This window comes from Pistacia vera, unplaced genomic scaffold, assembly GCF_008641045.1.
Source record: "Pistacia vera cultivar Batoury unplaced genomic scaffold, PisVer_v2 Contig499, whole genome shotgun sequence".
Classification (NCBI taxonomy): domain Eukaryota; kingdom Viridiplantae; phylum Streptophyta; class Magnoliopsida; order Sapindales; family Anacardiaceae; genus Pistacia; species Pistacia vera.
The window spans coordinates 230,874-257,800 of record NW_022196333.1 but is presented as its reverse complement, the minus strand read 5'-3'; the positions used below and the strand labels follow the sequence as shown (position 1 = coordinate 257,800).

At 33.5% G+C, this 26,927-nt stretch overlaps 5 protein-coding genes and 1 pseudogene across 5 annotated transcripts; 5 read left to right on the top strand and 1 right to left on the bottom strand.

The window, feature by feature from the left end:
• Positions 1 to 4,116: 4,116 nt before the first annotated feature.
• On the bottom strand, positions 4,117 to 6,414 carry LOC116105440 (palmitoyl-acyl carrier protein thioesterase, chloroplastic-like). Its single transcript, XM_031391868.1, has 6 exons — positions 5,919 to 6,414; positions 5,358 to 5,491; positions 5,063 to 5,176; positions 4,785 to 4,962; positions 4,590 to 4,658; positions 4,117 to 4,499 (listed from the first exon to the last, which is right to left on the bottom strand). Exons 1-6 carry the CDS (start codon positions 6,321 to 6,323, stop codon positions 4,239 to 4,241), a joined length of 1,161 nt encoding a protein of 386 aa, XP_031247728.1. The 5' UTR covers positions 6,324 to 6,414; the 3' UTR covers positions 4,117 to 4,238.
• A 2,087-nt stretch (positions 6,415 to 8,501) lies between these two features.
• LOC116105437 (HVA22-like protein e) lies at positions 8,502 to 9,910 on the top strand. The gene is made up of 4 exons (XM_031391865.1): positions 8,502 to 8,762; positions 8,856 to 8,882; positions 9,008 to 9,130; positions 9,236 to 9,910. Exons 1-4 carry the CDS (start codon positions 8,716 to 8,718, stop codon positions 9,525 to 9,527), a joined length of 489 nt encoding a protein of 162 aa, XP_031247725.1. The 5' UTR covers positions 8,502 to 8,715; the 3' UTR covers positions 9,528 to 9,910.
• A 3,406-nt stretch (positions 9,911 to 13,316) lies between these two features.
• Positions 13,317 to 14,210, top strand: LOC116105406. Its single transcript, XM_031391834.1, has one exon. The coding sequence runs from the start codon at positions 13,421 to 13,423 to the stop codon at positions 13,979 to 13,981; it is 561 nt and encodes a 186-aa protein (XP_031247694.1). The 5' UTR covers positions 13,317 to 13,420; the 3' UTR covers positions 13,982 to 14,210.
• Positions 14,211 to 15,451: 1,241 nt separating this feature from the next.
• LOC116105445 (11-beta-hydroxysteroid dehydrogenase 1B-like) lies at positions 15,452 to 16,995 on the top strand. Its single transcript, XM_031391873.1, has 6 exons — positions 15,452 to 15,634; positions 15,755 to 15,947; positions 16,044 to 16,129; positions 16,227 to 16,358; positions 16,431 to 16,595; positions 16,699 to 16,995. Exons 1-6 carry the CDS (start codon positions 15,452 to 15,454, stop codon positions 16,993 to 16,995), a joined length of 1,056 nt encoding a protein of 351 aa, XP_031247733.1.
• A 1,192-nt stretch (positions 16,996 to 18,187) lies between these two features.
• On the top strand, positions 18,188 to 20,158 carry LOC116105426 (11-beta-hydroxysteroid dehydrogenase 1B-like). Its single transcript, XM_031391853.1, has 6 exons — positions 18,188 to 18,474; positions 18,582 to 18,774; positions 18,888 to 18,973; positions 19,198 to 19,329; positions 19,448 to 19,576; positions 19,692 to 20,158. Exons 1-6 carry the CDS (start codon positions 18,292 to 18,294, stop codon positions 19,872 to 19,874), a joined length of 906 nt encoding a protein of 301 aa, XP_031247713.1. The 5' UTR covers positions 18,188 to 18,291; the 3' UTR covers positions 19,875 to 20,158.
• Positions 20,159 to 22,191: 2,033 nt separating this feature from the next.
• On the top strand, positions 22,192 to 24,291 carry LOC116105427 (annotated as a pseudogene).
• Positions 24,292 to 26,927: the final 2,636 nt, after the last annotated feature.

Sequence of the window (26,927 nt, the reverse complement as noted above, 5' to 3'; positions counted from 1 at the left end):
TATTCTCCCCTTGGCGGCGAAGGCCCGGAGGGAGATCCATATATAAATCTCCTCATGAAGATCATCATGAAGAAAAGCATTGTGCACATCCATTTGGTGGAGGGACCAATCACAAATAACTACAATAAACAGAAAAGCTCAAATAGTGACATGTTTAGCAATGGGAGAAAAAATTTCTTGGTAGTCAAACCCTTCCTTTTAAGTGAACTCTTTTGCAACCAAACAAGCTTTGTAGCATTCAATGGACCCATCAGCCCGATGTTTGATCTTATACACCCGTTTGCATCCAATAGGTTTCCGATGAGAAAGCCTAGGTACAATGTCCCAAGTATGATTTTGTGCCAGAGCATGGAGTTCATCAGCCATGGCTTGCCTCCACTGTGCATGAGGAACAACATCGGAATAGCAAGATGGCTCTTGTTCTGCGGAGATTTGACTGATATAGATCCTGTGGGCAGAAGAAAGACAATCATAACCGACATAGTTGGTAGTAGGGTAGAGAGTACCTAAGGTAGTCTGAACAGTAGGGCAGACAAAATCAGCAATCCAAATGGGTGGTCGAGTGGACTTTATGGACCGACGGGGGGTCGGCCTCGAATGATCAGGGGAACTGACAGGATTAGCAGGGAAAGAGTCTTTTGAGGAAGAAGATTCTTCGATAGGATCTATAGGAACACTAGTAGAGTCAACTGTGGTTGGAGAAGTACCCAGATCTGCTGTAGGTGGTATCATAAAATATGTGTCGGAAGGAGATGGGTAATCTTTCAGAAAAAATGATGCCTACTGGGGAGGAATGGTGGAATGAGTAGGAGTATCCATAAAAAGGAATGAATCTTCATGAAAAATCACATCTCTGGAAATCAGAAATGTGTTTCCTGTCTGATCATATAACTGATACCCCTTCTGATGCATAGGATATCCCATGAAAATACAACGAGTAGCCCGAGAACCAAACTTGTCATAAGTCCCAAGATTAGTAGCACAACACAAACAACCAAACACTCTGAGATGGCTAATATCCGAGTGTTTCCCAAAAAGCAATTCATAGGGTGTCTTACCATTTAGAGCTCTGGTAGGCATTCGATTGATTAGGTAAGTGGTTATGACCACACATTTGCCCTAAAAGGTGATTGATTTGTTGGCTTGGTGTTTAAGAGCTTTGGCTACTTTTAAAAGGTGTCAATGTTTTCTTTCAACTATACCATTCTATTGGGGTGTGTAAACACAAGAACTTTCGTGGATAATGCCTAAAGAGGAAAAATACAAAGAACAATAGTGATTAAAGAAATCACGGGCATTATCCGTTCGTATTCGTTGAATGGATAGATTGAATTGTGTTTTGATCATGGAAATGTATGCTTGAATTTTGGAATGGGTTTGGGTTTTAGAGTACATGAGATAAACCCATGTCCCTCGAGATAAATCGTCAACTATGGTAAGAAAGAATCGGGAGCCATCATGGTTAGGAGTGTGATAGAGTCTCCAAATATCCATATGAACAAGGGAAAAAAGGCAGGTAGTTGTTGATGTGCTATGTAGAAAAACGGTGCGGGATTGCTTGGCAAGAGGACAGACCGAACAATGGGGTTGTGGAACAGAGGCACTATGACCCAATCTTTGGTGAAAAATCAAGGAACTTTTATTAAAATTTATATTACAATCAGAGAACTTATTTTAAGTATTACAAGACAAAAAGTTTTTAGATTTTTCCACGGAATTAGTGAGCCAATAGTATAGACCATTTTGAACTTTACCNTTGGTGGAGAGTGACGATGACAAAAGTATGGTTGTGGTGATCACGTGGTCACACTAATTGCTTCTTTGTCTTGTCTACTTAGCCAGCTTACTCTTATGGACCACCAACACCAAGCATATTCAGTTTCAGTATGTATTGCAGTATGCATAATTTTATTATTATTATAAATGGACCGTCACTTTCTTTTATATGATTGTGTATATATATACATATATTACGACAATATTTGACTCATGACCAGACCAAGCACAACCATGCGAGTGCAGTCAAAGATAGAGAAGAGCCGTGTAGGGCATTAGCCAGAGTGATGTCTTGAAAGATAAGCTCAACTCACTAATTAGGCAGAAATTATGTTATATGTTATTAAAAGGAATTGATGTTACTCATGTTATCATAGACAAGGAGAACATCACAGCTCATATATTGGATAACAATTTTTTAATAAACGCACTCAACTCTAATTTCAGTTAAAAAAATAATAATAAAAATCTTCCTTCTTTTAAATTATCAGATAATATCAATAAAGAAAAATAGTAAATAAACCGCTATTGGATGATATGATTATAAAAGAGTAAAAAGAGGTTTCATGAACTCATGAATTCAAGTCCGTACAAATATTAATAAGAATGACTATTAACATTCTTACCCAATCAATAATTTTAAAATTCTAAAAAATTAATTAAAATATGTATAAACTGAGTCTCCTAATTTGAGTTGTCATGACAGTATCAATTTGGAAGTTGGGTGGGATTTTAAACATAAAAATGTTCGTCTGGTCCATATTAAATCCGATTAGAATATTGAGTTAATACCTCTTTGAGTGGGATCTAAATATCTAATGGAACAAGTGGAATATAGGAGGAGAGGAGTAGCATATTTTATTTAAATGGGTTGATAATATTTTATGATAAAAAGGTGAAAAAATTGATGTAAAATAATGTGGAATCAAGAAAAAGAACGGATGCGATTCTTTAATATAATAAATTAATTTTATTATAAGATTAAGAGGGGACATTATTGAGATGCATTTCTCAATCATTTCGGTCACATGTCACTTCAATGTATGGTAGAATGATGAGAATGCCAGAAAGGATATGGAATTATTGATATTTAAATTTAATTTATACAATATTATCAACCACTGGGTTCCCCACTTCCACTCTGACAACTATTCACTTTCAACAAAATCATTCATCATTCTCTTTGACAATATATAAATATATTATTCTTCTCTAAATTCCTTCACATTTAGGCAATTGCAGATTCAATGATTTACCTATCAATAGAGCTAGAATAGCAATGGTCGTGGCCACAAAAAGTTTAATCAACCAAAACCAAAAGGATCTTTGACACTAAGCACAACGCTTCAAAGTGCCTCTTCTCCTGTGCTCTACACTTTAAAATGTTTTCAAAAACTGTAGAGGGCTGACAATTCTGGGATAAAATAAATTGGGCCAAAACTTTATCTGCTTCATAAAACGTAGGCCCAATTTCAGTTTCCTTGCCTTTACATCAAAATCTGATAGACAGATAAATACACAGCACAATTAGCAGTTGTATTTTCCTCTGTCCCAAGGGAAAGTGAAACTGTAAAATCCAAATAGGTCCACTGATATTGTTTTATATATTATTTCTTCCTTTGTTGTCAGGACCAAATTAATTTGCTTCTTATATACTGTGTGATGTATAATTGAGTAACATGTACTGATGAATCTAGTGTATGGAAATTGAAGGATACTGTTAAAATATGAGCAGGAGTGGCAAAAGGGGCAAACAAAGTTGTTGAGGAATGCCAGAAAAGAGAGAAAAATTATGTATATTTCTTATGTATTGAGTTCACATGATTGAGTCAATTTATACAGAAAATGTAAAGCTATACAAGGGATGTAATCAGAGTTATAAATGTAGAATATTTGACAGTAAAAAATTTCCTGATGTTACTCCTGGAAATCATGTCAATTGCTTGATTCCAAGTTGCTTAATTCCAACAATCTTCTTTCCATATTTGCATGATTTACTTCCATATTCCATCAGATACTTACAAAAATCACTCTGACCATCAAGTTACTCATGTGAATATTCTGATGTATAGGAATTTTTAACTGAGAATTAAAATGCTTATGTCCAGCTAAGATTCCAAATGGAATTTATATTAACAGATCAATGAAGGTTTTGTATCTTTCTTGTTGCCCTCTGTTAAAACAAATATTTCTGGGAATTTATTTGTAGTAAGTTTACTGTTGAGTCGATTTGTTGTGGTTGGAACGGCTAGTTGTTTATTTTTACAATACATCTCTGCATAAGTTTCATTTTTCATTACATAAATGGCAAACTTAAGAGCTCGGTACATCAAACATATATAATAAACATAATTGCACTTGCAAAAATGTGCATATATAGCCTGAGAAGTTTTACTCGCAACAAATTGTATAGCAAATTAAAGTAAAAGTGCGTTAAGTGGTTTTGAGAACAAGTTGTGACATCAAGTGATGGCTTGTGTTATTTGTTTGGACTGCCATTCTGATCTGGCTCGGACTATCTCAGCTTTATCAGCTTGCATACGAAGTAGATGTGTGTATTCCAAGTCTGCAATGCGATTATTGGAATTATTGTTGGGGTCTCCAGTGACACTGGCTGTTGAACTTGTCAAGGACTCTAGCAAATTTGATTGGCGACATTCACGTCGATACTCCAGGGTCATGCTTGTCAGATTGTAATCTTTTAAGACGTGTATTGGCACACTCTGCACATAACTTAGGAATTAGTGAAAACCTGAAACAAGACAATGTATGTTCTATAATATGTGAAGTGAGATTTAATTTCTGAGAATTACCTCCAAAATCCATCCTATGTATTTGACATTATTTACATGCTGATTGGCATCCATGTCATTCCATCTTGGCTGGACAACAAGAGAGCACCAATTTATGAAGCATTGAACAGCAAAGATTTCTCAAATAATTCATTCTACTACCATAGGAAAGCAATAAGCAACCAATACAATTGTGGAGAGTAGTGTTGTACTTACAGCTAAACCAGACCGAATTCTCTCTGCAGTTTCATCAGTAAGCTTGTCAATTTTCCCAACATCATTTTGTTCTTTTGCAATTGCAACTCTACCTAGGTAAAATGGTAACACTTCTTGCCTTACTTGTTCAGGAATCTTTGATAATCTTCTTGTTTCTCTGTTCATGATCACCCAGGTGCTACATGGTAGTAATAGTAGTTAAGCATTTAGCTAGGAAGAATAAGAATCATTTTATTGGAATTAGACTACTAGAAGCCGCATATATGAATGTGGTGCACCTTGTTGCTCTTGTTATTATCTCTTGGGTACGATAATCTCGGATAATCCAGTCCCGGCGCATCGCATTCTTTCCTGCTGCATCAACCCAAGTATCTATCTCAACAACATCTCCCCTGTCAATTTAATTGTTATTTCGAATTAGTCAGCATCATACCTTGGATCGAAACACAGCAAAACTAGGAGTAGGAGAATTTCTATTCAATCTAATTATTATACTAATATGTAATGTCCTATACGTTTATAATGTTAAATTTAATTGTCATGTTTCAATGAGTATAATGGGAGAAAATATACCAGCAGCTATATCTCTGTACTTGAATGTTGATGCGAGTGACGACCCAGATGAGTTTTCTAACACTCATCTCTCGGGTAGCACCAAACCCGTTCCCAGCAAGTCCCGAGCTCGTTACATGATTCAGAGCTGTCTCCTACACTCGTAGCACACACATATCAATCACCTTCAAACTTCATTAACCTCTTCATAATTGTTAGTTATTCTCAATTTCTTTTCCAATATGTCATGTTCATGTACTACATACGGAATCATGTGTAGAAATTTTCTTATTTTATGTAGAAACACCGTTTCAGAAATACTGCAGGCATTCCCGATATATATTTTGAACCAATAAAAAAAATCTGTATGTACAAAGGAATTTTTTAAAACTCATAGAGTTTACCTTCAAATTAATTTAAGTTCATCAAATATTTGTTTTCTAATAACTGTACACTCATAAGGTTTCAAGTGCAGATTTATATATTAAATGGTTTTGATCGGTGGCATGACCTATATATACAGAGGCTATCTAGGCTTTTAGTTAAGTAACAACGAGAAAATGAATGAGAAAGAAAACCAACCTGAAGGAGATTCAAGAGTGTTTCCATAGTGGCAGTTTTATCTGGTCCAATTTCATATGACCTGACAATGAAGGTTTGTCTATACAAAAACCTATCCTCTACAAATTTTCCAAGCAAACATGCATGGAGGGGTGCGTCAGCAACTCTTTGATTAAGTAGCCGCTGATGACGAGTCTCTTCATTAACGTGAATTCCATTCACCTTTTTTCCATTCATGATGTCCAGGCTCTTCGCATTACTAGCACTTGCTATCACCAAAAGCCTTCCATGTTTTGGTCGGATCAAATTCAACGAGCAACAAAACCCGACCTTGGCCATGGCCATGGGTACGATCTCCTTCTCTTCCTTGAATAAATTCTCTGGAAAGGATAATCTTACATAACTTGTTCGTGCCACGGATATCATTTTCTAAGGGATGATGAATCAAAGTAGCTTTTAATAATTAATACCCAACAATATTAATTTAAGCCAATCAAATCCTAAAATTTCAAATTTTAGTTGGTGTAACCACTTGTTCAAAAAGCCTAAGAAAGGGGAAGTTCTTTCTTAAGAACTTGGGGGTGAAAAAATAAAATAAATAATTGCAACAGGAAGGAGATGGGGTTTGCAGTTGAACCACTTTGATGGGTGGGGAAGAAATGGAGAGGTCTCAGTAGATAGCTTATGCGAAAATCTGGAGGAATTTGAGTGGAATTTTATTAAGGAAATTCGAGTATGTTAACACTAAATAACATGTGTTTGTTCTTTGGATATATCCAAATTACAATTGGAGTGGTTCAGAATTGGGAGAGAAAAATGATTTGCTAAGAGATTGGGTTGGTCATCTGTATTCTAACTCTTGTAACATTTTGGATAATCGACGTGTGACAAAATTCAAAAGATATATAGTAATGAATGACATAGCTATATATATATATATAGCTTACCTGGCATAGCATGGAAAATGTACGAATATTTATATTCATCTCAGGCAATATAATAATTATATATATATATATATCTAATATATATATATATATATATTTTTTTTTTTGGGAGGTATATGAGGTATTTATGCTTATACCGGAGTCTATCTAATATTTAAAGCCATGAAATACCCTATAAACCCAATAGATTAAGGTAATTGTACAAATGTGATAGATGCTTCTTATGCGACTCGAACACAAGACCTCTTCAGTATAATAACTAACCCCAGTAGTTAAAAGGTTTATTATCCAACAACAAGGGGAAGAGATTTATTTCACCATTGTATAATTTGAACTAAGTAATCTTCTGCACCTTACTGTATATCGGACAATTAATGAGTAGCGATAACATGGGTAGGCTAATATTTACACACTAGTCTTATTATTGTAAACAGAATATATGGTTTATAGAGTTAAATTCCAGCCTGAAGGTACTAATAATATGTACAGCTTTAAATGTTGAAGATAATCAATATACCAATTCTGATTGCTACACCTTCATAATGAATTAAACTTGTTAAGTTTGTCAATTACAGTTTAGCAATCATAATTAACTTGGGTCTCTGCATTATAAATATGAAATAATAAATAATAAAATTAAAAAAAAATACTTGGGCTTGGGCCTCTTCGACCATTGCTCAAACTTTTTTTTGGGTTTTACGGCCTATCATACCTAATCATATTAATTAATGATGAGTATTATAATTTAAACCCCACTTAAACACTATTTGTGTCATAATATTAGTTTTTTTAAATTTAAAAATATATAATCAATTCAAAATTACCGAGATGGATTATTCATATAAAAAACCTTTTAACAAAATTTTAAACTTCTAGTAAGATTAGAATCTATTTATTTAATTCTATTCTATTCTTTCTTAGTTACTAAACAAACTTCCCCTAGTTTCCATGAAACTCTCCCAAAATATTTTACATCTTGTTACATCTACTATGGTTCAAGTAAACCACTTCAAATTACTTGATTTTGTTTGCTTCTATGAATTTTCACAATTGCTGTTAAACCATCAATTTATTTAAATAAAAGAGTAAAAGTATAGTGATCGTTTCTTTTTTTATTTATTTTCTTGTTTATCACCATGATTAGAAATATTAGATTTAGGTCAAAAATATTAGAATTAAATTATGTTTACTAAAAAATTTAAGTAAGGCTTGAATAACTCCACTCTTAATTATTTATCTTAGATCATTCCCTTGAGTCAGTTGTAGACAAGTCTAGGTTTTGGACCCTCACTCAAAAGAGACTTGGGCTGCGCCTATCATTAATGGACCCTTATGCACAACTGGTCCAATTACATTACCTTTTTGAAAAAAGTATTGTTTCTGTCAATCGCATTGATTAAACCGTCTGTTACTTGGATCGGCATGTCTAACGGCACGTGTCACCGACTCTTATCCATTAAACACTTGGACACGTGGCTTGTGTTTGGGGAAAAGAACAAAGCCATTAGATTTTCATCTCAGATTGATTAAGGTAAGACAACCCAAAAAAAAAGTTGCAGTGGCACAGGCCTAGAATGCACTTAATTTATATCACTGCTCATCTGGACGGTGCTAAATCTAGTTCAACACGTCGAAGGCAGAATCCGATACTGAATTCTTTTCTGCCACGTGTCTCTACTTCTTCTATATAAATAGTTCTTAATTGCACCATCAAATGGCCCACCCAACTTTGTCTTGACTCTTGATAACCATCAACCGTTTTCTTCAACAATCAGTTACTCTGTTTTATTCTCACTCCTTCCTGGTTTTCTCTCTTTCAGTCAGAACCCGTCAATAATATTACAGCAGCTACAGCAGATAAAATCATAAAGATGAGTCGTTCTTGGACTTTGCTCACTCACGTTCATTCACTAGCTGGGTATTGATTCTTTCCCCTTCTTCTTCCTTTTTTTTTTTTTTAAATTAATACTCTAATTTTGATTTCTCAAACATTTGAGTGTAATATGTGCAGGCCGGTTTTGATGTTATTGTACCCCTTGTAAGTGACCCTGTAGACTTGTTTGTCGTTTATTTCTTAATTATTATTATTATTTTTTTAATCTTGTTAGTGATCAAATAATTAATTTCTTTTAATTTGTTTTTGTGTGTGGGGATTTATTTTAGATATGCATCAGTTATAGCCATAGAAAGCCCATCGAAAGTGGATGATGAGCAGTGGCTTGCTTATTGGATCTTGTATTCATTTCTGACTCTTACGGAGATGCTACTGCAGTCAGTTTTAGAGTGGTAAGATGAAACTTGAATTCGAAACAAACTTGTTGAGAGATAGAGCGACTCACCAATCATATCACAAAATGGTTAAACTTGTCTATTGGTTGGTTTGAATTTCAGGATACCAATTTGGTACACAGTGAAGTTAATGTTCACTGTATGGTTGGTTCTACCACAGTTCAGAGGAGCAGCTTTTATTTATGATAGGTTTGTAAGACAGCACGTAAAGCAGTACACAGGAGGAAATGTTCAACCCCCCCATCACAAATCTCCTGACAGCAGTGGCAAGGGCAAGAAAAAGTTTGTGAACTTCGTTGTACCAAAGAAAGTAAGTCTGAATTCTTATAAGAATATGCAGTGGAAGATGCATAGAATTCTTATATATATATATAGTAATATTGTTATTTCCTAGATTGTGTGTTCATCTTGTTCGAGGGTTCTGATATGTGAAAGACGTGAAAATAATAAATAAGATTTGAGTATTAATTTTCTGACGAAATGTTGTTAATGTGGACGTGGACAGGCAGAGCATGAGGCATACTAAAGAGGAGCAACCTGAATCGCCCTTGGCTCGTGTGAATGAGTTGAATTTGATATCCATCCTTCGCTTTTTTATTGATGTTTCTTTCGGTTGTTGTATAAGATGTTAAACTTTTAATCCGTGTATAATAAGTTAACTGCTTTTATTTCAAGGCTTTTGTGATTTTAGTCTTCAAATCTTTCATTATCATGAATGTTAATTTGTCACCAATAATGGACCCCTTGATAACAAGTTAACCTACCACCAATTTTTCATTTTCACACTTGCTCCATTATTTCAATACGGGTTTAACCGATCACGTTCTCGGTTTTCCTGCACTGTATTTTTGTTATGAGTACAGCAAATATAAGGAACAAAATTAAATGGTGCTACTATTCGATGGCTTTTTTGGTATCTAATTACTCTTATAATAGGCATTAGTTTCTTAAAATAAGTAATCTAAGTGACGTGAATTCAGCCCAGAACTTGCCTGTGATTAGAATTATTTTTGAGCATTTCCGCAATCATAAACCTTAACCTAATGATTTATACAAGTAAGGAATAAGTTTCCCAAAAAAAATTGATTTGCCTTTTTGAATAATTTGTTTTAAAAAGACATTCCTTTTCGTATCTACCACATAACGAACAAAAAAGAATTGTTTCAAATGAAAATATTCCCATTTGATTTTACAAAATGTAAACACAAGGGAACGGTCAACATCTTCATTGCGCATTTCATGTAAGTGATACTGGAACTGTTGACATGTATATATCATGAAACGAGCGATAAGACTATACTGACGAAAGAGAGAGTGACTAGAGGAATCATATTCGTAAACCCAAATTTAATAACTCATTACTCGAAAATATTTCTGTTAAAAGATTTGACATGTTTGCTGGGCTTTACGCCAAACGATCCATTTCCATTAGGCCTTCCTCATTACCATCATGAAGCCCATAAATATAAGGGAACGGGGTTGTAAATTTGTAGAACTCATCCATATAAAAAAACTAATAAACTTTTATCAATAGTTTTATTAAAACATGTCACATTATATTCCTTCTTTTCAATTTCATCTGTCTCAAGTATTAATAATAATATGATCATCATGCAACAATCTCACATCAAATTTTTTTATGAAAAATTCATACTGGTAATCATTATTATAGTTAACAAATGAATAGGTATATATTATAGGTGTATTGTAGCAATTAGCTGAAGGAATATGGACAATAGGTGGAAAAAAAAAAAAAAAAACGAAAGAAAAGAGAGAATCAAATCTGTGCTTAGTCTCGTCCTAAAGCCATAGGTTCTAATAAATATTATATCTGTGGATTCTGTGCCATGTTTCTTGTAATTGTAAAATCCTACTTGAAAAGCAGGGATCTTGAACAAATATGACGGATTGGAGCAAAGTAATCTGAAATGAGATATGGACAATTAAACAAAGTGACTGAAAACAGAGGCGGTCCCTCATGTGCAAGAAAAAGAGAGTAAAATATATGTATATAAGCATTCAAAACATGAAGGAGAGTGGCATCTCTTACTTTTTAGATCAGCAATAATGGGTTTCAGCCTGTAAATTTATCCCACTACTTGCTATCTTTATCTTTTATTCTAATCGATGAAATCTACGTACATGTACACGAACGCTTCGGACAAGGAGGTATTTGTTGACGTATTGTTGCATAATATACACACATTTGCATGTGCTCCTGTTTATAATTCTTTTGGTGTAGCGCAGGGAAGTTTCATATCTCCCAACCAAACCCATTTCTTGAAGTTCTCTTCTCTTATCAGTTTAATTAATAAAAGCTACTTTCACAGTCTATCTGTACCTTTAGCTCAACTTGTTGATTTTATTAGTCAAAAGAAGGATTTAATTAGCGCTTATCAATTTTTCACTAGCACCAACAGTTTCCCAATTCTTTGTTTTGCTATCATTTAACCTCAAATTATGAAGCGGTTATGGGTTATGGCAAAAGGCCATTCTTCACTGTCTCATGTGCGCATGCGTGTAAACACAGAGACATTAGGCATGAAGTTTTCAGATAATCTCGATAAATAAAGAAATCTTCACTCGGAAAAAAAAAAGCATATATAGTCCATCTTTTTCAATTTCAACACCAGTAATCAAATCATAGAGCGTATCTATAATTTATTATGGCCTTCAAAATCTTAAGGCGAAAGGTTTGAAATTAAAGGAGGCATACACTCATAGTCAAAAATACACATCAGCAGATCAACGATGTATCTCCCCAGAATTCGATAAAGTGGCGCTTTCTCTGTCTATTAAAATGACAAAGTTAATTTAAATTCTTAATTTGCCCATTTACTAATAAATTGTTTTCATGCTCTAATATAATACACAAGCTATTGACAATGGGATTTAAGACAGTTAAGAACATAAAGAATCATCTGTACTTTACCAGTACGCCTTGGTTTGTTGAACTTGTACGATCCCCTTTATCTCATTTTTCTTTTGCCATAAACAAAAATGTATTGTTCTTAGAACATATATGATAAAGATGTATGCACACTCTCAATACAATTCAATCTAAGCAACTGATCAATAAAAATTACAAAGTTTCAATTTATGTCAGTTTATATGTTGCATGAGATTATACCTACTTCAACAAACGACGTTGAAAATATATTTACATTAACTAGAATGAATTAAGATAGAATTTTTTTCTTCACCTTTCCATGAATACATATCATCAAGAAGACAAAAGAACTGGTTTTTGAAGTAACCATGTTACTATAGATATTTATCTCTGAGATTGGCCAATCCATAAATTTGAGGAAAACTTAAATCATAAGGAGTAAGGTAGATTTGTAATTCTTTTTTTCTGCAGCTGGATCGAATATCAAAACGTGCCTCATTTCTGACAATAACTTTTATGCCCCACTTCTCATGTATTGTTATTATTATTCCACTCAACAATGTGCCCCTTCTTCTACCATAATGAATTATGGAGGGAAAAGGCAAAGCAACTTCAACAAGACTCTACTTCTCTTCCAATTACTTAACATCTATCACAAAATGAAAAGAGATTACTAATGCTTTGTAAGTGGACTTCTCCTTTTATGGTACTATGTGCTACTCTCAACAAACATTAGGTTTGAATAAAGTAAATATCCTCTGCTGACACTGACCTAATAATTCGCACAATCAATAAAGCAAATTTCAAACGTCTCTCCCAAATTAACAATTGTTTATGGTTTAAGTAATTTACATTATAAGATGTGTGATCCAAAGTAACTCTTCACTTATTCCTCTGCTCTTCAATTATACAATTTTGGTTCATGTGCCCTAAGAGGGATTTAGTTACATTATTCTGGAACATTTAACTATATACGACAGTTTATCTCTAGTTAATTGGTTGTAATTCAAACAGAATTTTCATCCTTCAAACTGTTAGTACTAATTAGTTACCTGATCCTGAGGGATTCAAAAACATCAGCTATGGGAAAGCAAAAGGTATCCTAAATAGAAAAGTAGGTTCGCTAATAAGCATAATCAATCTCCCATGGCTTTTAAAAAAGTACTCGCCCGGCCCGCCCATATAAAAGTAAAAACAAAGTAATAGCACACATTTTACCAGAAACACCCCGCTTTTCCCCGCTATATAATCCTGTTTTTGCATTGCTTTACGTTCCGTCAGATGGCAATTCATCTTTTTTTGTTTTGAAGTTTGCATCTCAACCCTTCTAGTCTCTTCTTCACAATTTTCTTTAAACTCTTCTAGTTAACCTCTCTTGTAACTTGTATCTTGCCAAGATGCAAAAGATTCAAGCCATGAAAATATACAAGAAGAATCAACTTGAGAGTTTTTTTATTTACTCTTTAACAGTATTAACTTGTAGTCTATTCTGTTCCAGCCCCTTTTGGTTTCCCTCCCTATGTTCTTCTATGAAGGTGCTTCTGTTTGTTTCTCTCCCAAAAATTGGTTTCATGATAATCAGCCCCAAACTTTTGTTCATAGTGGGCAACCTCATCGTTGTTATCCTTATAAGAGAATCCAAGTTCTTTGCTTCAGACACTTCTTCAGCAAGCAAGGTGTACTATGATGAGTACATTAACAAGTGCAAGAGTACATGTACTGGAGCCCATCAGAATTTTTCTACTCTTGAAGTGGAAAAAATTAAAGAGAAAAAACAGGAGAAATATTGCTCCGAAAAAAATGTAGTGTTGGAGAATAATGAAAGACAGGAATTAGAAGGAAAAGTTGACCGTCAGTCCGCTTTCCCTGCAGAGGAATTGAACAAAAGAGCTGAAGATTTCATTGCAAGGGTCAACAGACGAAGAAGGCTCGAAGCTAGACTTTTAAATTGTGGATAATGATACAGGGAAGAAAGAATTTCCCGAGTTTGGAAGGATCTAAAAAATAAGATCTTATAAACAAATTTGTTCAGAATTACGTTACAGTAATAGTTGCTCTTTTATTTCCACCAGCAATCAAGTATATATAGTTAGACAATTGTGGGTTGAGAAGATTCATTCCTAGTTTTATATTTGTAATAGTGATTGCTCTGTAGTTGTGCATGGTGTAATTGCTCCCGCCCGTTATCTGAACCTTCTATTACAAATTTACAGAAGAAGTTTCAGAAGGAATTCTTATATATAGCTTAAGAAACAACTGTTTGCGGTTGCGGATATAAATTTATAAATAACTACATCAAGATAAGGAAAAAAAGAAAGGTATTTAATCCTTAAGAAAAAGTGCTATTACAATAACATAACAAAATGCAAGATGCAGAGTTATGTATACATGATGTTTGCAGTTACAATTTAAAAATACAAATCTTGGGGTTTTATGAAATAAATTAAAATTTTGAGTCAACTAATTATTTAACAGTGGTAGTAGTATACATTGTTATTTACATATGATATAATAACTATAAAGTTATCTATTTAAAAATCAATAATATTATATGTACAAATAAATCTTACAAAGATTTGTGTACAGACTGATGTGGCATAAAATGAATGGATGAATGCAGGAGCGGATCCAGCCACTTTGCCCAACCTTAAATTTTTTTTTTTAAGTATTAATATATATAATTTATATATTTTGGCCCACCCTAACAAAAATATTAATAGACAAAAGTATTAATGTATAATTAATTTTTACTTTAGCTCACTCTAGTAGAAATTTCTAGATCCGCTAATGAATATAAAAAGTCAAACTTATCATATTCACTCTTTTATTTATTTTGTATCACATCAATTTATACATAAATTTTTATAAGACTTGTTTGTACACGCAACATTACTCTTTGAAAATCGGAAAATAAACTTTTGATTGAGTTTATTCGTTCATATTCTTCTGTTTGGACTCAAATTGGTAACAGGGTATTGTAGGCAGCCCACAATTTTAATTTGTTGTATCATGGGCTAATGGGTTCACTAGACATTAGAGTTTGAACAAGAAGTTCAGCCCAGTTAAGGCGGTCCATATCTGAATTTCTGACTGAGCAAATTTTATTTCTAGCTTAAGCTGCAAATTGCAATATAAAGACTTTTGCAGCGAAATCTCATCATGAAACTTCAATTTAAAGTTTTAAGTGAAGAAACTGAAACACGTATGGTTTATCCATTCTAAAATTTGAAGCGGCAAAAGTCACGATAACATGACAAATGGGGAGGTGATGCGGTTTGTCTGAGACAACGTGTCGAATCCTTTCCATGCAACGGTGCCAGCACCTTCTATCACTCCTTCCACCACTATCCCTTCCCCTCACTATAAACACAATAACATAATCGAGATTCGATTATGAAATTTTATTTTTTCTCTTGCTTCAGTCAGTCATGGATTTTATTCACACGTTTCTCAACCTTGTAGCTCCTCCATTTACCTTCTTTTCCTTGTGCCTCTTCTTACCACCATATCTTACTTACAAATTCTTCATTTCTCTGTTCGGCAGCATTTTTAGTGAAAATCTCGAGGGAAAGGTCGTCATCATTACCGGTGCTTCTTCTGGCATCGGAGAGGTAATTAATTAATAATCAACTCCTTTCCTATATCTTATACTAATCATTTTGTGAAAGCCTTTGTCGCTGGTATAATAATTCTAGGACCTTTGATTAATTTATTTAATGCTTTATATTTAGCAATTGGCTTATGAGTATGCTAGTAGAGGAGCCTGCCTAGCTCTTTGCGCTAGGAGAGAAAGAAGCTTGGAAGAAGTTGCTGATGCAGCCCGTGACATCGGTTCTCCTGATGTTATCACCATTCGTGTTGACGTTTCAAAGGTTGATGAGTGCAGGCATCTAGTTGAGGAAACAGTTAATCATTTTGGGAGATGTAAGTAAGACCAAATTTATAAAGTTAATGAGTAGTGATTTTCTTAAAATATATAGTGTATTAATTAATTTGATTGTGCATGGGTACGTGGTGCAGTGGATCATCTGGTGAACAGCGCTGGCATTAGTGCAGTTTGCTTGTTTGAAGAAACGGATGATATCACTAATTTTAAGTACATAATGGTAATTCATTCTTCCACTAATATCAATTAGAGAGCTTACGAGTACAGTGGTCTATTAAGTAGCAGGTACTGTTTCTGAGTCCCATGATTTTTAACAGGATACAAACTTCTGGGGTTCAGTTTATACTACTCGCTTCGCAGTTCCACACCTCAGATGTAGCCAAGGCAAGATCGTAGTTTTGTCATCCTCTGCTTCGTGGTTGCCTGCACCCAGACATACCTTCTACAATGTAACTACTTCACTCTAATCCTTTCAATTTTTTATAATAGTTTTTGACATTTCAATTATATTATGACCTCAGGCAAGCAAGGCGGCGATGCTAAGCTTTTTTGAGACATTGAGAGTTGAAGTTGGGTCAGATGTTGGCATAACCATTGTGACTCCTGGATTCATAGAGTCTGAATTAACCCAAGGCAAATTCTTCACCAGGGCAGGCAAAATTGAAGTCGATCAAGACATGAGAGATGTAAGATATTCTTCCGTTCTTATATCGCATATGCTAGGAATAGTTTTTATCACTCTTAGTAATGTGTTTGATTAAATTGAAATATTTTTTTGATGGGGATTAGGTTCAAATAAGCGCAATCCCAGTTGGATCAGTAAGTGGGTGTGCAAGGGCAATAGTAAATAGTGCTAGCCGTGGAGATAGATACTTAACAGAGCCATCATGGTTCAAGATTACATATTGGTTAAAGGTGTTATGTCCTGATTTGCTGGAGTGGATTTATAGAATGTCTTATCTGAGTGAGCCAGGGGCTCCAGCTCCACCGACCGAAGCGCCCAGCAAGAAAGTCCTGGACCTTACTGGAGCCAAGAGAGTTCTATACCCATCCACTATCCAATCTCCTGACAGCAAGAAAGAATAGCTTGCTTGAATAAAAATAATAATACCGTTGAAAGGAGCCAAGTTGTTTTAGAGTTTTTTATAGTCTGGTAGACAATAAAACTATATTATGTGTGTATACTAGGATGTAATGCAGCTGCACTACTATCTTTCTTTACATTGAAGTGTGTACGTTTGGTTCGGGTTTTATTTAGATCTTTTATCAAATTCAAATTTTAATTAAATTGATTCCATTAGTTGACTTATTTTTAAATTAGTTTTGAATGAAATTGATTTCGATTGGTTGGCTTATTTTTTTACTTTTTAAATAAAAAATTAAAATTAAAGAAAATTTCTTTTTACATTAAATTAAGTGTATATTAAGTTGGTATTAATTTATGCTAAAATATAAATATAAATTTTATTTATATATTTATTATATAATTCCATGTAATATTTTAAGAATCTTGTTTGGATTTGTAGCTTTTTAGAATCTGAAAACTCTAATCAAACCGTTCGTTAGTTTTAATTCCGTTAGGTTTTTAAAGTTTGAATATTTTTTTTTCCCTCCTATAATATAGCAAGTAGGGGGATTTAAATGAAAAGTTGGTCATCCACAGATTTTAAAAATTAACATTACCGCCCCTTCAAAACTCATATAATATATTTATAATTATTGCATTTGTTGTCAATATACCCTTACACATGCGATTTCATTAGGAGCATGATTTAAAATAATAAATTGGGCCTAAGAGCAAGATTTAAAAGAGTGGATTAATAAAGTCAAGTCTTGACGAAAACATTAGTGGAGTTGCTATCTGTAACTATTAACATTCTATTTTTAATTTCATTTCTTTCTAATTTCTCTTCATTTTTTTTACTTTTGATCCGTCATTTAAGATTCAGCAATACAACGGGGTTTCTTATAATACTTATCATTCTAACCAGACAAAAACAATAATATTATTTAATCCTTAAACTTAATTTCTCTAAGATAAGTTATAATATTAGGTCAAAAAGGATTGAGTAGTTGAGCGACTAATAATATTTATATACTTATATATCGTGCTTTACAGCAAGGGGTGGCGTCACACGCCAGGCCTCTGATTTTTTTATTTATCATTTTTGTCCTTATAGGATCCAGTTTTTCATTCTTTAAGATTGAAACTTGACTTTAGACCTCTATAAATTAATGTAACTTCCTAAATTAATATTTTACTCTGCCTCCTCGTTTATTAAGCATTTCATGGATCTGCTTACAGTGTGCGCAATAAATACAATTACTCACCTTCTCCTCCTCTCTCATCGGTCTACACTGTAGCAATCACAAAATTAAGCCATGGATTTGATTCACAAGTTCTTGAACATTCTTCTTCCTCCTTTAACGTTTTTTTGGCTCTGTGTTCTCCTACCACCATATATTGCTTACCAGTGTTTTAGCTGTATGAAAAGATTTCTATTCAGAGAAAATGTAGCCGGAAAAGTTGTGCTCATCACTGGAGCATCTTCAGGCATTGGTGAGGTTAGTAGCTATAGCTAGATTGAATGTCGTCTTCCAATATATGAATCTCATAATTTTATTATTCTGATAACTAATATATATCATTGTGTTTCTTAAATGAATTAAAGTATCTTGCGTACGAGTATGCTAGAAGAGGAGCTTTATTAGCTCTTGTTGCAAGAAGAGAAAGTCGTCTTAAAGAAGTGGCTGTTAAAGCTAAAGAGCTTGGATCACCAGACGTTATAGTGATTCGTTCAGATATTTCTAAGGTTGAAGACTGTAAGCGCTTTGTAGACGAAACATTTAATCATTTTGGTCGATGTAAGTACACTTGTTCGATCTCTTTAATTTCTAACTTTTTCGGATTTTTGTTGACAAGAACAAACAAAATATTGAATAGTACTATTCTGCAATATGTATGGTTAATGAGACAGTGGATCAGCTGGTGAACAACGCTGGTATTATTAAAGTCAGCATGTTTGGATATGCCACTTCAATTCCCGATTTGCATCCTCTCATGGTATTTGTTTATCGCATTTTACATTTAATTTTTAACCTTGGCATAATTGTAAGCCCAAAGTGATTTGGCATATCCTGGAAATCGTAAATGTGCGATTCTAAAGGAGATTGATGAATGAAACATTAAAGGAATAGCGTAAACAAAAGAGTTCAAATGTGGATTCACTTACGAGTCAATATGCATCACTGTGCTTAAAGATTGCTGATATTTGATGTGTTTGTCAGAGCGTAAACTTCTGGGGTTCAGTCTATGCAACCCACTTCGCTGTTCCACACCTAAGAAAAGTCAAAGGGAAGATTATTGTCATTTCGTCAGCTTCTGGATGGTTCCCTACGCCGGGATTAAGCCTCTACAATGTTAAGATACATATATATATATAGCTTTTGTAATATAAAATTTTTCAGTTCTTCGTGTTCTCTACTTATTATTAGCTGATTATGATTAAATCTGGTACTGGTTCTGCAATAAATTCAGGCAAGCAAAGCAGCACAAATAACTTTATTTGATACATTGAGGGCAGAAATTGGTTCGGATATTGGAATAACAATAGTGACTCCTGGAAGGATTGAGTCAGAGATGTCACAACGCTACGTTCAATCGGAGGTATGCCAATTAGTCTTTTTCTTACCTGCATTAACTTATGGCTATCTTCTTGCCTTGTCCTTTTTTTTTTTTTTTTTTTTTTTTAATATTGATTTATTTTGAATGATTTTAACAGACGTTCGAAAAGGACTTGGTACCGGCTGTGTCGACCGAAACGTGTGCCAAGGCAATTGTGAACGGGGCTTGTCGTGGAAAGAGGTACGTAACAGAGCCATCCTGGACCAGTGTGCTGTTTGTGGTGAAGCTGCTTTGCCCTGAATTTGTGGATTGGCTCTGCCGCTTGTTGTTTGTGAAATGAACGACTTTAAACAATCATCCCTAGCGACATCTTGTTATTCTTTTTCCTATCATTTAATTGGATGCCTTTGAAGTCTCCTTAGTATCCCACCATTTCATATAATTATATTATTGACTTTAGCACCCCAAGTTATGTGATACACCTTTGGGATTCTCATTATCGATGTGCTTTATAACAATTTTACTCTCATTTAAAAAATGAGGTAGTGGCTATGTATCAAACAAGTGGAAAATTATAGCATTACTCTACTATTATTATGCCATGCAATAAATCATGTTGGATGCAAAGAGTAGCCATTGCTAAAGGCAGACTTATTGTGAAACATATGTTGTCTTCTTGACCTGCAATTTAAAATCTTAATAATCTTTATATAGCAATCAAACACGTTATTAAAGTCTTATATAGGAAGACATGGGAAAAAGAATAGTGGGTTAAGTTTCTGAACTATGAAGATATAATCCAAACAATAAACAGAGTTGCTATTAATTACATTAATATATATATTAATTTAATGCTATTAATATATATAGTGGAGATATTCAAGAATTATCAAACGAAGTTCTTTCAGTCCAGCTTCTGACCATATTTGGTAGCCTTGGTTTGACTGGTCAAATGCATGTATCGGAATTTAGGCTCCGTGCCAATCCAAGTGATTCAGGCTTTTATACGATCCATTTGTTCACAGCTTAATTTAAAATTAAAAATAAGTAGTTTTGAGTTTAATGCCTAATAAATCTGTTAATAGTATATGCTTCACTGATAATATACGTACAAATAAATGTTACAAAGACTTTTATAACAAATGGGTAACAAAAAATTGAATGGAATAATAAAATGAAAAATCAAACTCATTATAATCATTTTTTTATTTCTTTTTTATCAGACCACTTTGTACAAAGATTTTTATAAGATTTCTTTATAACATTACTTAAAACATATATGCATCTCTTGGGATTAATCCAATATATTTCTCCACCCAACCAAATATTCACCCACGCTCCCAACCGAATGAGAGCCTTGACGTGTATGCTGTTTTGTTTTGTGCTTTTTATTTTTCACTTTTCATTTTGTGCTTGTCTGTTACACACATGATTCCAATTTCCAACCAATTTAAATATAATTTATAAATTAAATATTTTTTTTTCCTGGCGATAGTTCCTACGTAAAATTTTAGAAAGCAATGAAAATTTGTTGCAAATTGAATTAAGAAATTGATAGTAACCAACGAAAAATTTCTACTTATTTAGAGCATATTTGGTCGAGTTTATAAAAATTATCTTATAAACAGTTAATGCTTATAAGGTAATTTGAATTTATAAGTATTTGAAATTTAAACAGTTATGTGTTTAGTTAAAATGCTTACAAGTAATTAATAAGTAGTTGAAAAATATGACTTATAAGTCATATTTTATTATTAAAATAATAAAAAATGATACTATATTATTTTATCAAATAATAAATTATATTAACTCAAATTTTTACTATAATATCATCACAATATATTTCAATCATATTACAATATAATTTAATTTTAGAATTAAATAAATTTTAGAATTAAATAAACAAATACTTTATAGACAAATATTTTATTAAAAATTTATATGAATAATTTTTGAATTATTTATACAAAATAAACTAATGAACAAACATAATGAATTATAATTATATTAAATAGGGATAATATGGTAATATATTTGGTTAAAGTAACTTATAAACAGAGTGTTTATAAGCAAAAATAATAATAATAATAATAATAAAGGTTTTCCCAACTTATTTTTTGACTTATAAGCTCAAAAAAATTATAAACAATCATGTCAATTTGATTTTAGAGTTTAGTTGATTTGACTAACTTATAAGCTCAAACAAACACCCTCTTAACATAGGTAATCGCATTCTTCCAACTTATACATAAATTTTACATTATGAGATGAAGCATAAATGATAAGATACATTCTTCCCGCTTTCCCAATCTCTTTAGGTTATAATATGTGTAATTACATAATAATAGTGTAGTAAAACCCATTACAAGAAGTTCATAGCTGTGAAAAAATAAAAAAAGTTTAAGCAAACGTGTTACGATCATATTCACAACTTTAATCACACAAGTCCAGTGACAACCTATGTTTTCCATTACCTCCATCATATTTCACAAGAAGTACCTTTCTGATGATTATTAATTGATTTATTATCTTCCAACAATTCTTATTTTTAAAATGGATAATTTCGCAAAACGCATAAATTCGAATCTTCAAATATGATTTCAAAAATATATAAATGGCACATTAATTAAGGTGGAGTAGTTGGCTGTGAATTCGAGTTAAATATTTTAATTGTATGCAGTAACTATAACTGCTCAACCTCCCCTGCTCTTTTCTCTGTCTACACGCGGTAGCAAAAAGCCATGGATTTCATTCACAACTTCTTGAACATTCTTCTTCCTCCTTTAACATTTCTTCTGCTTTGTTTTCTATTACCACCATATCTTGCTTTCAAGTGTCTTCACTATATAAAAAGATCTATATTTAGAGAAAATGTGGCAGGAAAAGTGGTGCTAATCACTGGAGCATCTTCAGGAATTGGTGAGGTTCGTAGCTAGGTAGATCGAATGCTCTCCTCCAATCATATTGCTTATATGAATCTCATAATTTTCATTGTTATTATAACCAATTAATAAAACCATATATATGATTGTGTTTTCTAAATGAATTCAAGTATCTTGCTTACGAGTATGCTAGAAGAGGAGCTTCCTTGGCTCTTGTTGCAAGAAGAGAAGGTCGTCTTAAAGAAGTGGCTGTTAAAGCTGGAGAGCTTGGGTCACCGGATGTTATAGTGATTTGTTCAGATGTTTCTAAGGTTGAAGACTGTAAGCGCTTTGTAGATGAAACATTTAATCATTTCGGTCGATGTAAGTACACATGGAATTCTCTTTTCAACTTTTGTCCTTTAGATAACAAAAACAAACAAAAAGTTGATTTCTATGCCTGGTTAATGAGACAGTGGATCACCTGGTGAACAACGCCGGCATTACTAAAGTCAGCATGTTTGAAGATGTCAATTCAATCTCCGATTTCCATTCTCTTATGGTATGTATTTAACGCATTTTACATTTACATATTTTTTAGCCTAAAGAGAAATGCCATGTGTAAATAATATTGTTTTTGGGTTAATTGTTTTTCATAGTTTTATGGAGTTATGTACCTGTGCATTCATATAGGAGACTGATACATGAATTTAATGGGAAATACAACATTGATTACACAGATCTCTCCAAGAATTAAGTAATAAGATTATAACTTCACAAATGTTTCAAGGAACTAAGTCATATTATTGTGGTTTGATATTGGAAATCATGAGAAGATATAAAAAAAGGAATAACAAGATTATAACTGCACTAGTTTCTCCAAGAATCAAGTAATAAATTTCATACTTTAGTTCATTCAATGATTTTACTGTTTTCTTCCATGTTAATAACTCTGGTATCAATCTTAGATATTGCGATTGCTATTGCAAGAATTTAGAATGGGGTGTGCATTACGACTCCCAAGTAATATATGCATTTTTTCACTGAAGAGAACCTTAAGAGTATGGCCTTTTATATACATGTCAATTTGCATTATCAGTGCTAAAAGATTACCAATATTTGATGTGGTTGTAGAACATAAACTTCTGGGGTTCACTTTATGCAACGCACTTTGCAGTTCCACACCTAAGAAAAAGCGAGGGCAGATTATTGTCATTTCTTCAACTGCTGGATGGCTCACTATACCGAGATTGAGCTTCTACAATGTTAGATATATATCCTCATAATTTGATTTATTCAGTTTCTCTTTTTCTCTGTTTAGCTGATTATGATTAATTCTGGTTCCGCAATGGATTCAGGCAAGCAAAGCAGCACTAACAAGCTTATTTGATACATTGAGAACAGAATTTGGTTCGGATATTGGCATAACAATAGTGAATCCTGGAATCATTGAGTCAGAGATGACGCAACCCGAATTTATATCGGAGGTATGCCAATTAGGCCTTTTGCTACTTCTTAGCCTACCTGCATAAACTTATCGCTCTCTCCTTGTCATTTCCATTTTTTGGAATTATTTTGACAGACCCGAATGGAGTTTGTACCGGCTGAGTCGACCGAAACTTGTGCCAAGGCAATTGTGAGCGGGGCTTGTCGTGGAGAAAGGTATGTGACAGAGCCATCCTGGGTCAGAGTATTGTTTGTGTTGAAGCTTCTTTGCCCCGAAGTACTGGAATGGTTGTGCCGCTTGCTTTTTATCCATTGACCCAATACTTTAAAGAAAAATGCCTAGCAACAACGTGTTATTCTTGTTTTATATTTAATTCCCTTTAAATTTATCATTGCAATTTGCAAGACTGGGGAAAGTTAAGAGAACTCCGATGAATGGTTTATGGAATATACTTGTGTAGTTATATGATACTCATTTGAGCTTCATAATCCCTGTGGTTAAATTTTTTTGTTAAAACAGAATTGCAAGAGTTGGTACGTGAACTCAGAGAAGTTATTCAGGAAATTTATTAACAAAGTTCTGCAAACTGTAAAGAAGTTGATAGGAAACGGGGTTATATGATTAGAGATAAAAGATGAATGGAATCATTGGTCAGTGTGAGTGGTCTTGTTGGAGCGTGACGAAGAGCTACTTGCTTTTGCTTTTTCAGTCCAGGTGACTTGAACCAGAAATTGGTAGCCTTGGTTTGACTGTTTGACCATTTGGGCTCTCTCCTTGATCCAAGTAACTTTGTTGTGTGTTAGAATGGCCCTTGTGCACCGTTCATTCAGGCTTAAAACACAAATTACATAATTCCTTTGTGATGTTTTCACGTCACAGCTTAATTTGAAACTTAAAAATTAAAAAAAAAAAAAATTAATAATAATAATAAATTAGTTTCAGTGTAGTGCCTGGTCTTTATGCTTTTAAGGTATTGGGAATTGATTTTTAGAGCCCATCAAATTTTTCATCAGCCCCCCACCTTAAACAGCAAACTTTGAATTCCACCTAAATTGAATTTTTCTTTAAAATTTTGTTAATTCTATAATAAATTATTATTTTTATAAATTAAAGATGATAGATTTTCATCATAAATGTCTTCCACAGAATCTGCCGTTTTCAAAGCATTACAATGGTTTAGTAGTAAATGAAGAATCAAGCATGAAATTGCATTTTTTAATCTCTTTTATAATGATGATGGGGTTCAAAGATCAAGTATGTGAGGACTCAAAATCATTGCTCTAAGGTATCCTATATTTCTATTATGGAGTTTCTTCTCGATATGATCAACTACGTATATATAATTAAATACGTCCAGTCCAAGGCACACTGAAATCAGAAAGCTTGTGGGAGAGCCTCTTTGGGTTATGGTGTTTTAAATTCAAAAGAATTAATTGTGTAATTGCTGATATGGCATTGGATCATTTGCCTCCATTACCAACTCATAAAATAGTTTTACTTTAAAATATGCAGAATAACGTTTTCAAGACAGTCAATTTAAAAATGTCTTGTATTTTATAATAAATAAAATTTTAAACTATTTAAAAGCAGTTGTTCTCTAAATTCAGAATAATTTTTTTTTTTTTTTAATCAGTGATTTGTCTCAATATCTATGAGGTTTTATTAATAACAAAGACGATAAGATAATTATAATGATTACTTATTATTTAATCTACAACATCTTTTATATATCATTATAAGAGATTTTAACAAAAGTAGTTGATACAAAAAAACATAGACGTAAGACAGTAAATGTTATATTACTACACTGTTTGCTATTGAATAACTTTTTGCTGAGGCTTTGTTAGAAAATAAATACATGGAAGTAGTAGATAACCAAACCCACAAACATAATAAATGAAGGTTTGGATAAATATAGTCAATTACCTAAGTTTTTATCTAAACGACATGTGATTTATTATCTACATCTTTAATGGAACAATTAAATATTTTTTCTCAAGTTCCATTATACTACATCGTACTAGACTCAATAGTCTAGAATTTTACGTTTTGATTAGGAGTGCTTAACGATCTGAGCCGCCTCGGCTCGGCTCGAGTCCGACTTGTTAACGGCTCGGCTCGTCTGATAACAAGCTGGCTCAGCTCGACTCAATTCGTGAAACAGAACAATCCGAGTTCGAGCCATGCTCGGCTTGTTAGGCTTGCAAGCCGAGCCTGACTCGAAAAAACTGGGGCTTTTTGGGGGTTTTCTAAAGTATAGGAGATTAAAATGAAAATTTTACAACAAAAGTTTTAAAAAATGACAAAATGCCCCCGATATTAAAATCCCTAAAATGTCGACAATTTATCATTTTCCATAAAAGTCATCCCAAACTCTAAAACTGGCAGCACAACTCCCAGTCGCCGTCAACACCGTCTTCTCCTTCGGATTTTCGTCGCAGAGTTGTCGCCGTCAAACCCATTGAACTCTCGTCGACGCTTGGCCGCGATTCCTTTCCTTTTCTCTATTCGCCGTGAAACCCATCTATGACACCGTCAACCGTCGATTTCTCGCGAGAAGGTTGTTTGTTTTGGAGCTTCTCAGTTGTTGTTGCTTGTGAAACCCATCTGTGATTGATTTTTGTGAACTATTTCAATGGAATTTTAAGAATGATTTTGGTGAATTGTTTGTTTGTAACAGGGGGATTTTTTCGGTGAAACAATTCAGGGAATCTTGTATCAGGGTTCTGTTGTGGTCGTTGACTGTCCTGGTGTTGCTGTGAAACCCACACAAGAACCGTTGAGCCCTTGATCTGGTATCCTGGTTAACATTTGTGTAATGTTTGTGAAGAGCAGTCTGTTGTAGCCTGTAGGCCAGTTTGTTTCATTGTTTGTTTAAATTGCTTTACTGAATTTGTTAATTTGTTTGTGGTTGTGGTTGTGGTTGTGGTTATGTTGTGGACTTGTGGGACATTTGTTTACGTGAAAATTGAAATTGCAAAGGAGTTTGTTAATTTGTTTGTGGACTGTGGTTGTGGACTTGTACTTGTGGGGATTTGTTTTACAATAAATAGCAGAAGTGCAATTTATAAATTTGTTTGTGTTT

Bases quoted from the DNA above. Each gene is read 5' to 3' on its own strand.
- LOC116105440 (XM_031391868.1), bottom strand. From the start codon at position 6,323: ATGATATCCGTGGCACGAACAAGTTATGTAAGATTATCCTTTCCAGAG. The intron at 5,177-5,357 runs GTATATTTTCTC...TTAAATTGACAG, and splicing joins GTACAGAGATATAGCTGCTG to GGGAGATGTTGTTGAGATAG. The intron at 4,659-4,784 runs GTAAGTACAACA...CTTGTTGTCCAG, and splicing joins GAATTCGGTCTGGTTTAGCT to CCAAGATGGAATGACATGGA.
- LOC116105437 (XM_031391865.1), top strand. From the start codon at position 8,716: ATGAGTCGTTCTTGGACTTTGCTCACTCACGTTCATTCACTAGCTGG. The intron at 8,763-8,855 runs GTATTGATTCTT...TAATATGTGCAG, and splicing joins CACGTTCATTCACTAGCTGG to GCCGGTTTTGATGTTATTGT. The intron at 9,131-9,235 runs GTAAGATGAAAC...TTTGAATTTCAG, and splicing joins CTGCAGTCAGTTTTAGAGTG to GATACCAATTTGGTACACAG.
- LOC116105406 (XM_031391834.1), top strand. From the start codon at position 13,421: ATGCAAAAGATTCAAGCCATGAAAATATACAAGAAGAATCAACTTGAG.
- LOC116105445 (XM_031391873.1), top strand. From the start codon at position 15,452: ATGGATTTTATTCACACGTTTCTCAACCTTGTAGCTCCTCCATTTACC. The intron at 15,948-16,043 runs GTAAGTAAGACC...TACGTGGTGCAG, and splicing joins AGTTAATCATTTTGGGAGAT to TGGATCATCTGGTGAACAGC. The intron at 16,359-16,430 runs GTAACTACTTCA...TTATGACCTCAG, and splicing joins CCAGACATACCTTCTACAAT to GCAAGCAAGGCGGCGATGCT.
- LOC116105426 (XM_031391853.1), top strand. From the start codon at position 18,292: ATGGATTTGATTCACAAGTTCTTGAACATTCTTCTTCCTCCTTTAACG. The intron at 18,475-18,581 runs GTTAGTAGCTAT...AATGAATTAAAG, and splicing joins CATCTTCAGGCATTGGTGAG to TATCTTGCGTACGAGTATGC. The intron at 19,330-19,447 runs GTTAAGATACAT...CAATAAATTCAG, and splicing joins CGGGATTAAGCCTCTACAAT to GCAAGCAAAGCAGCACAAAT.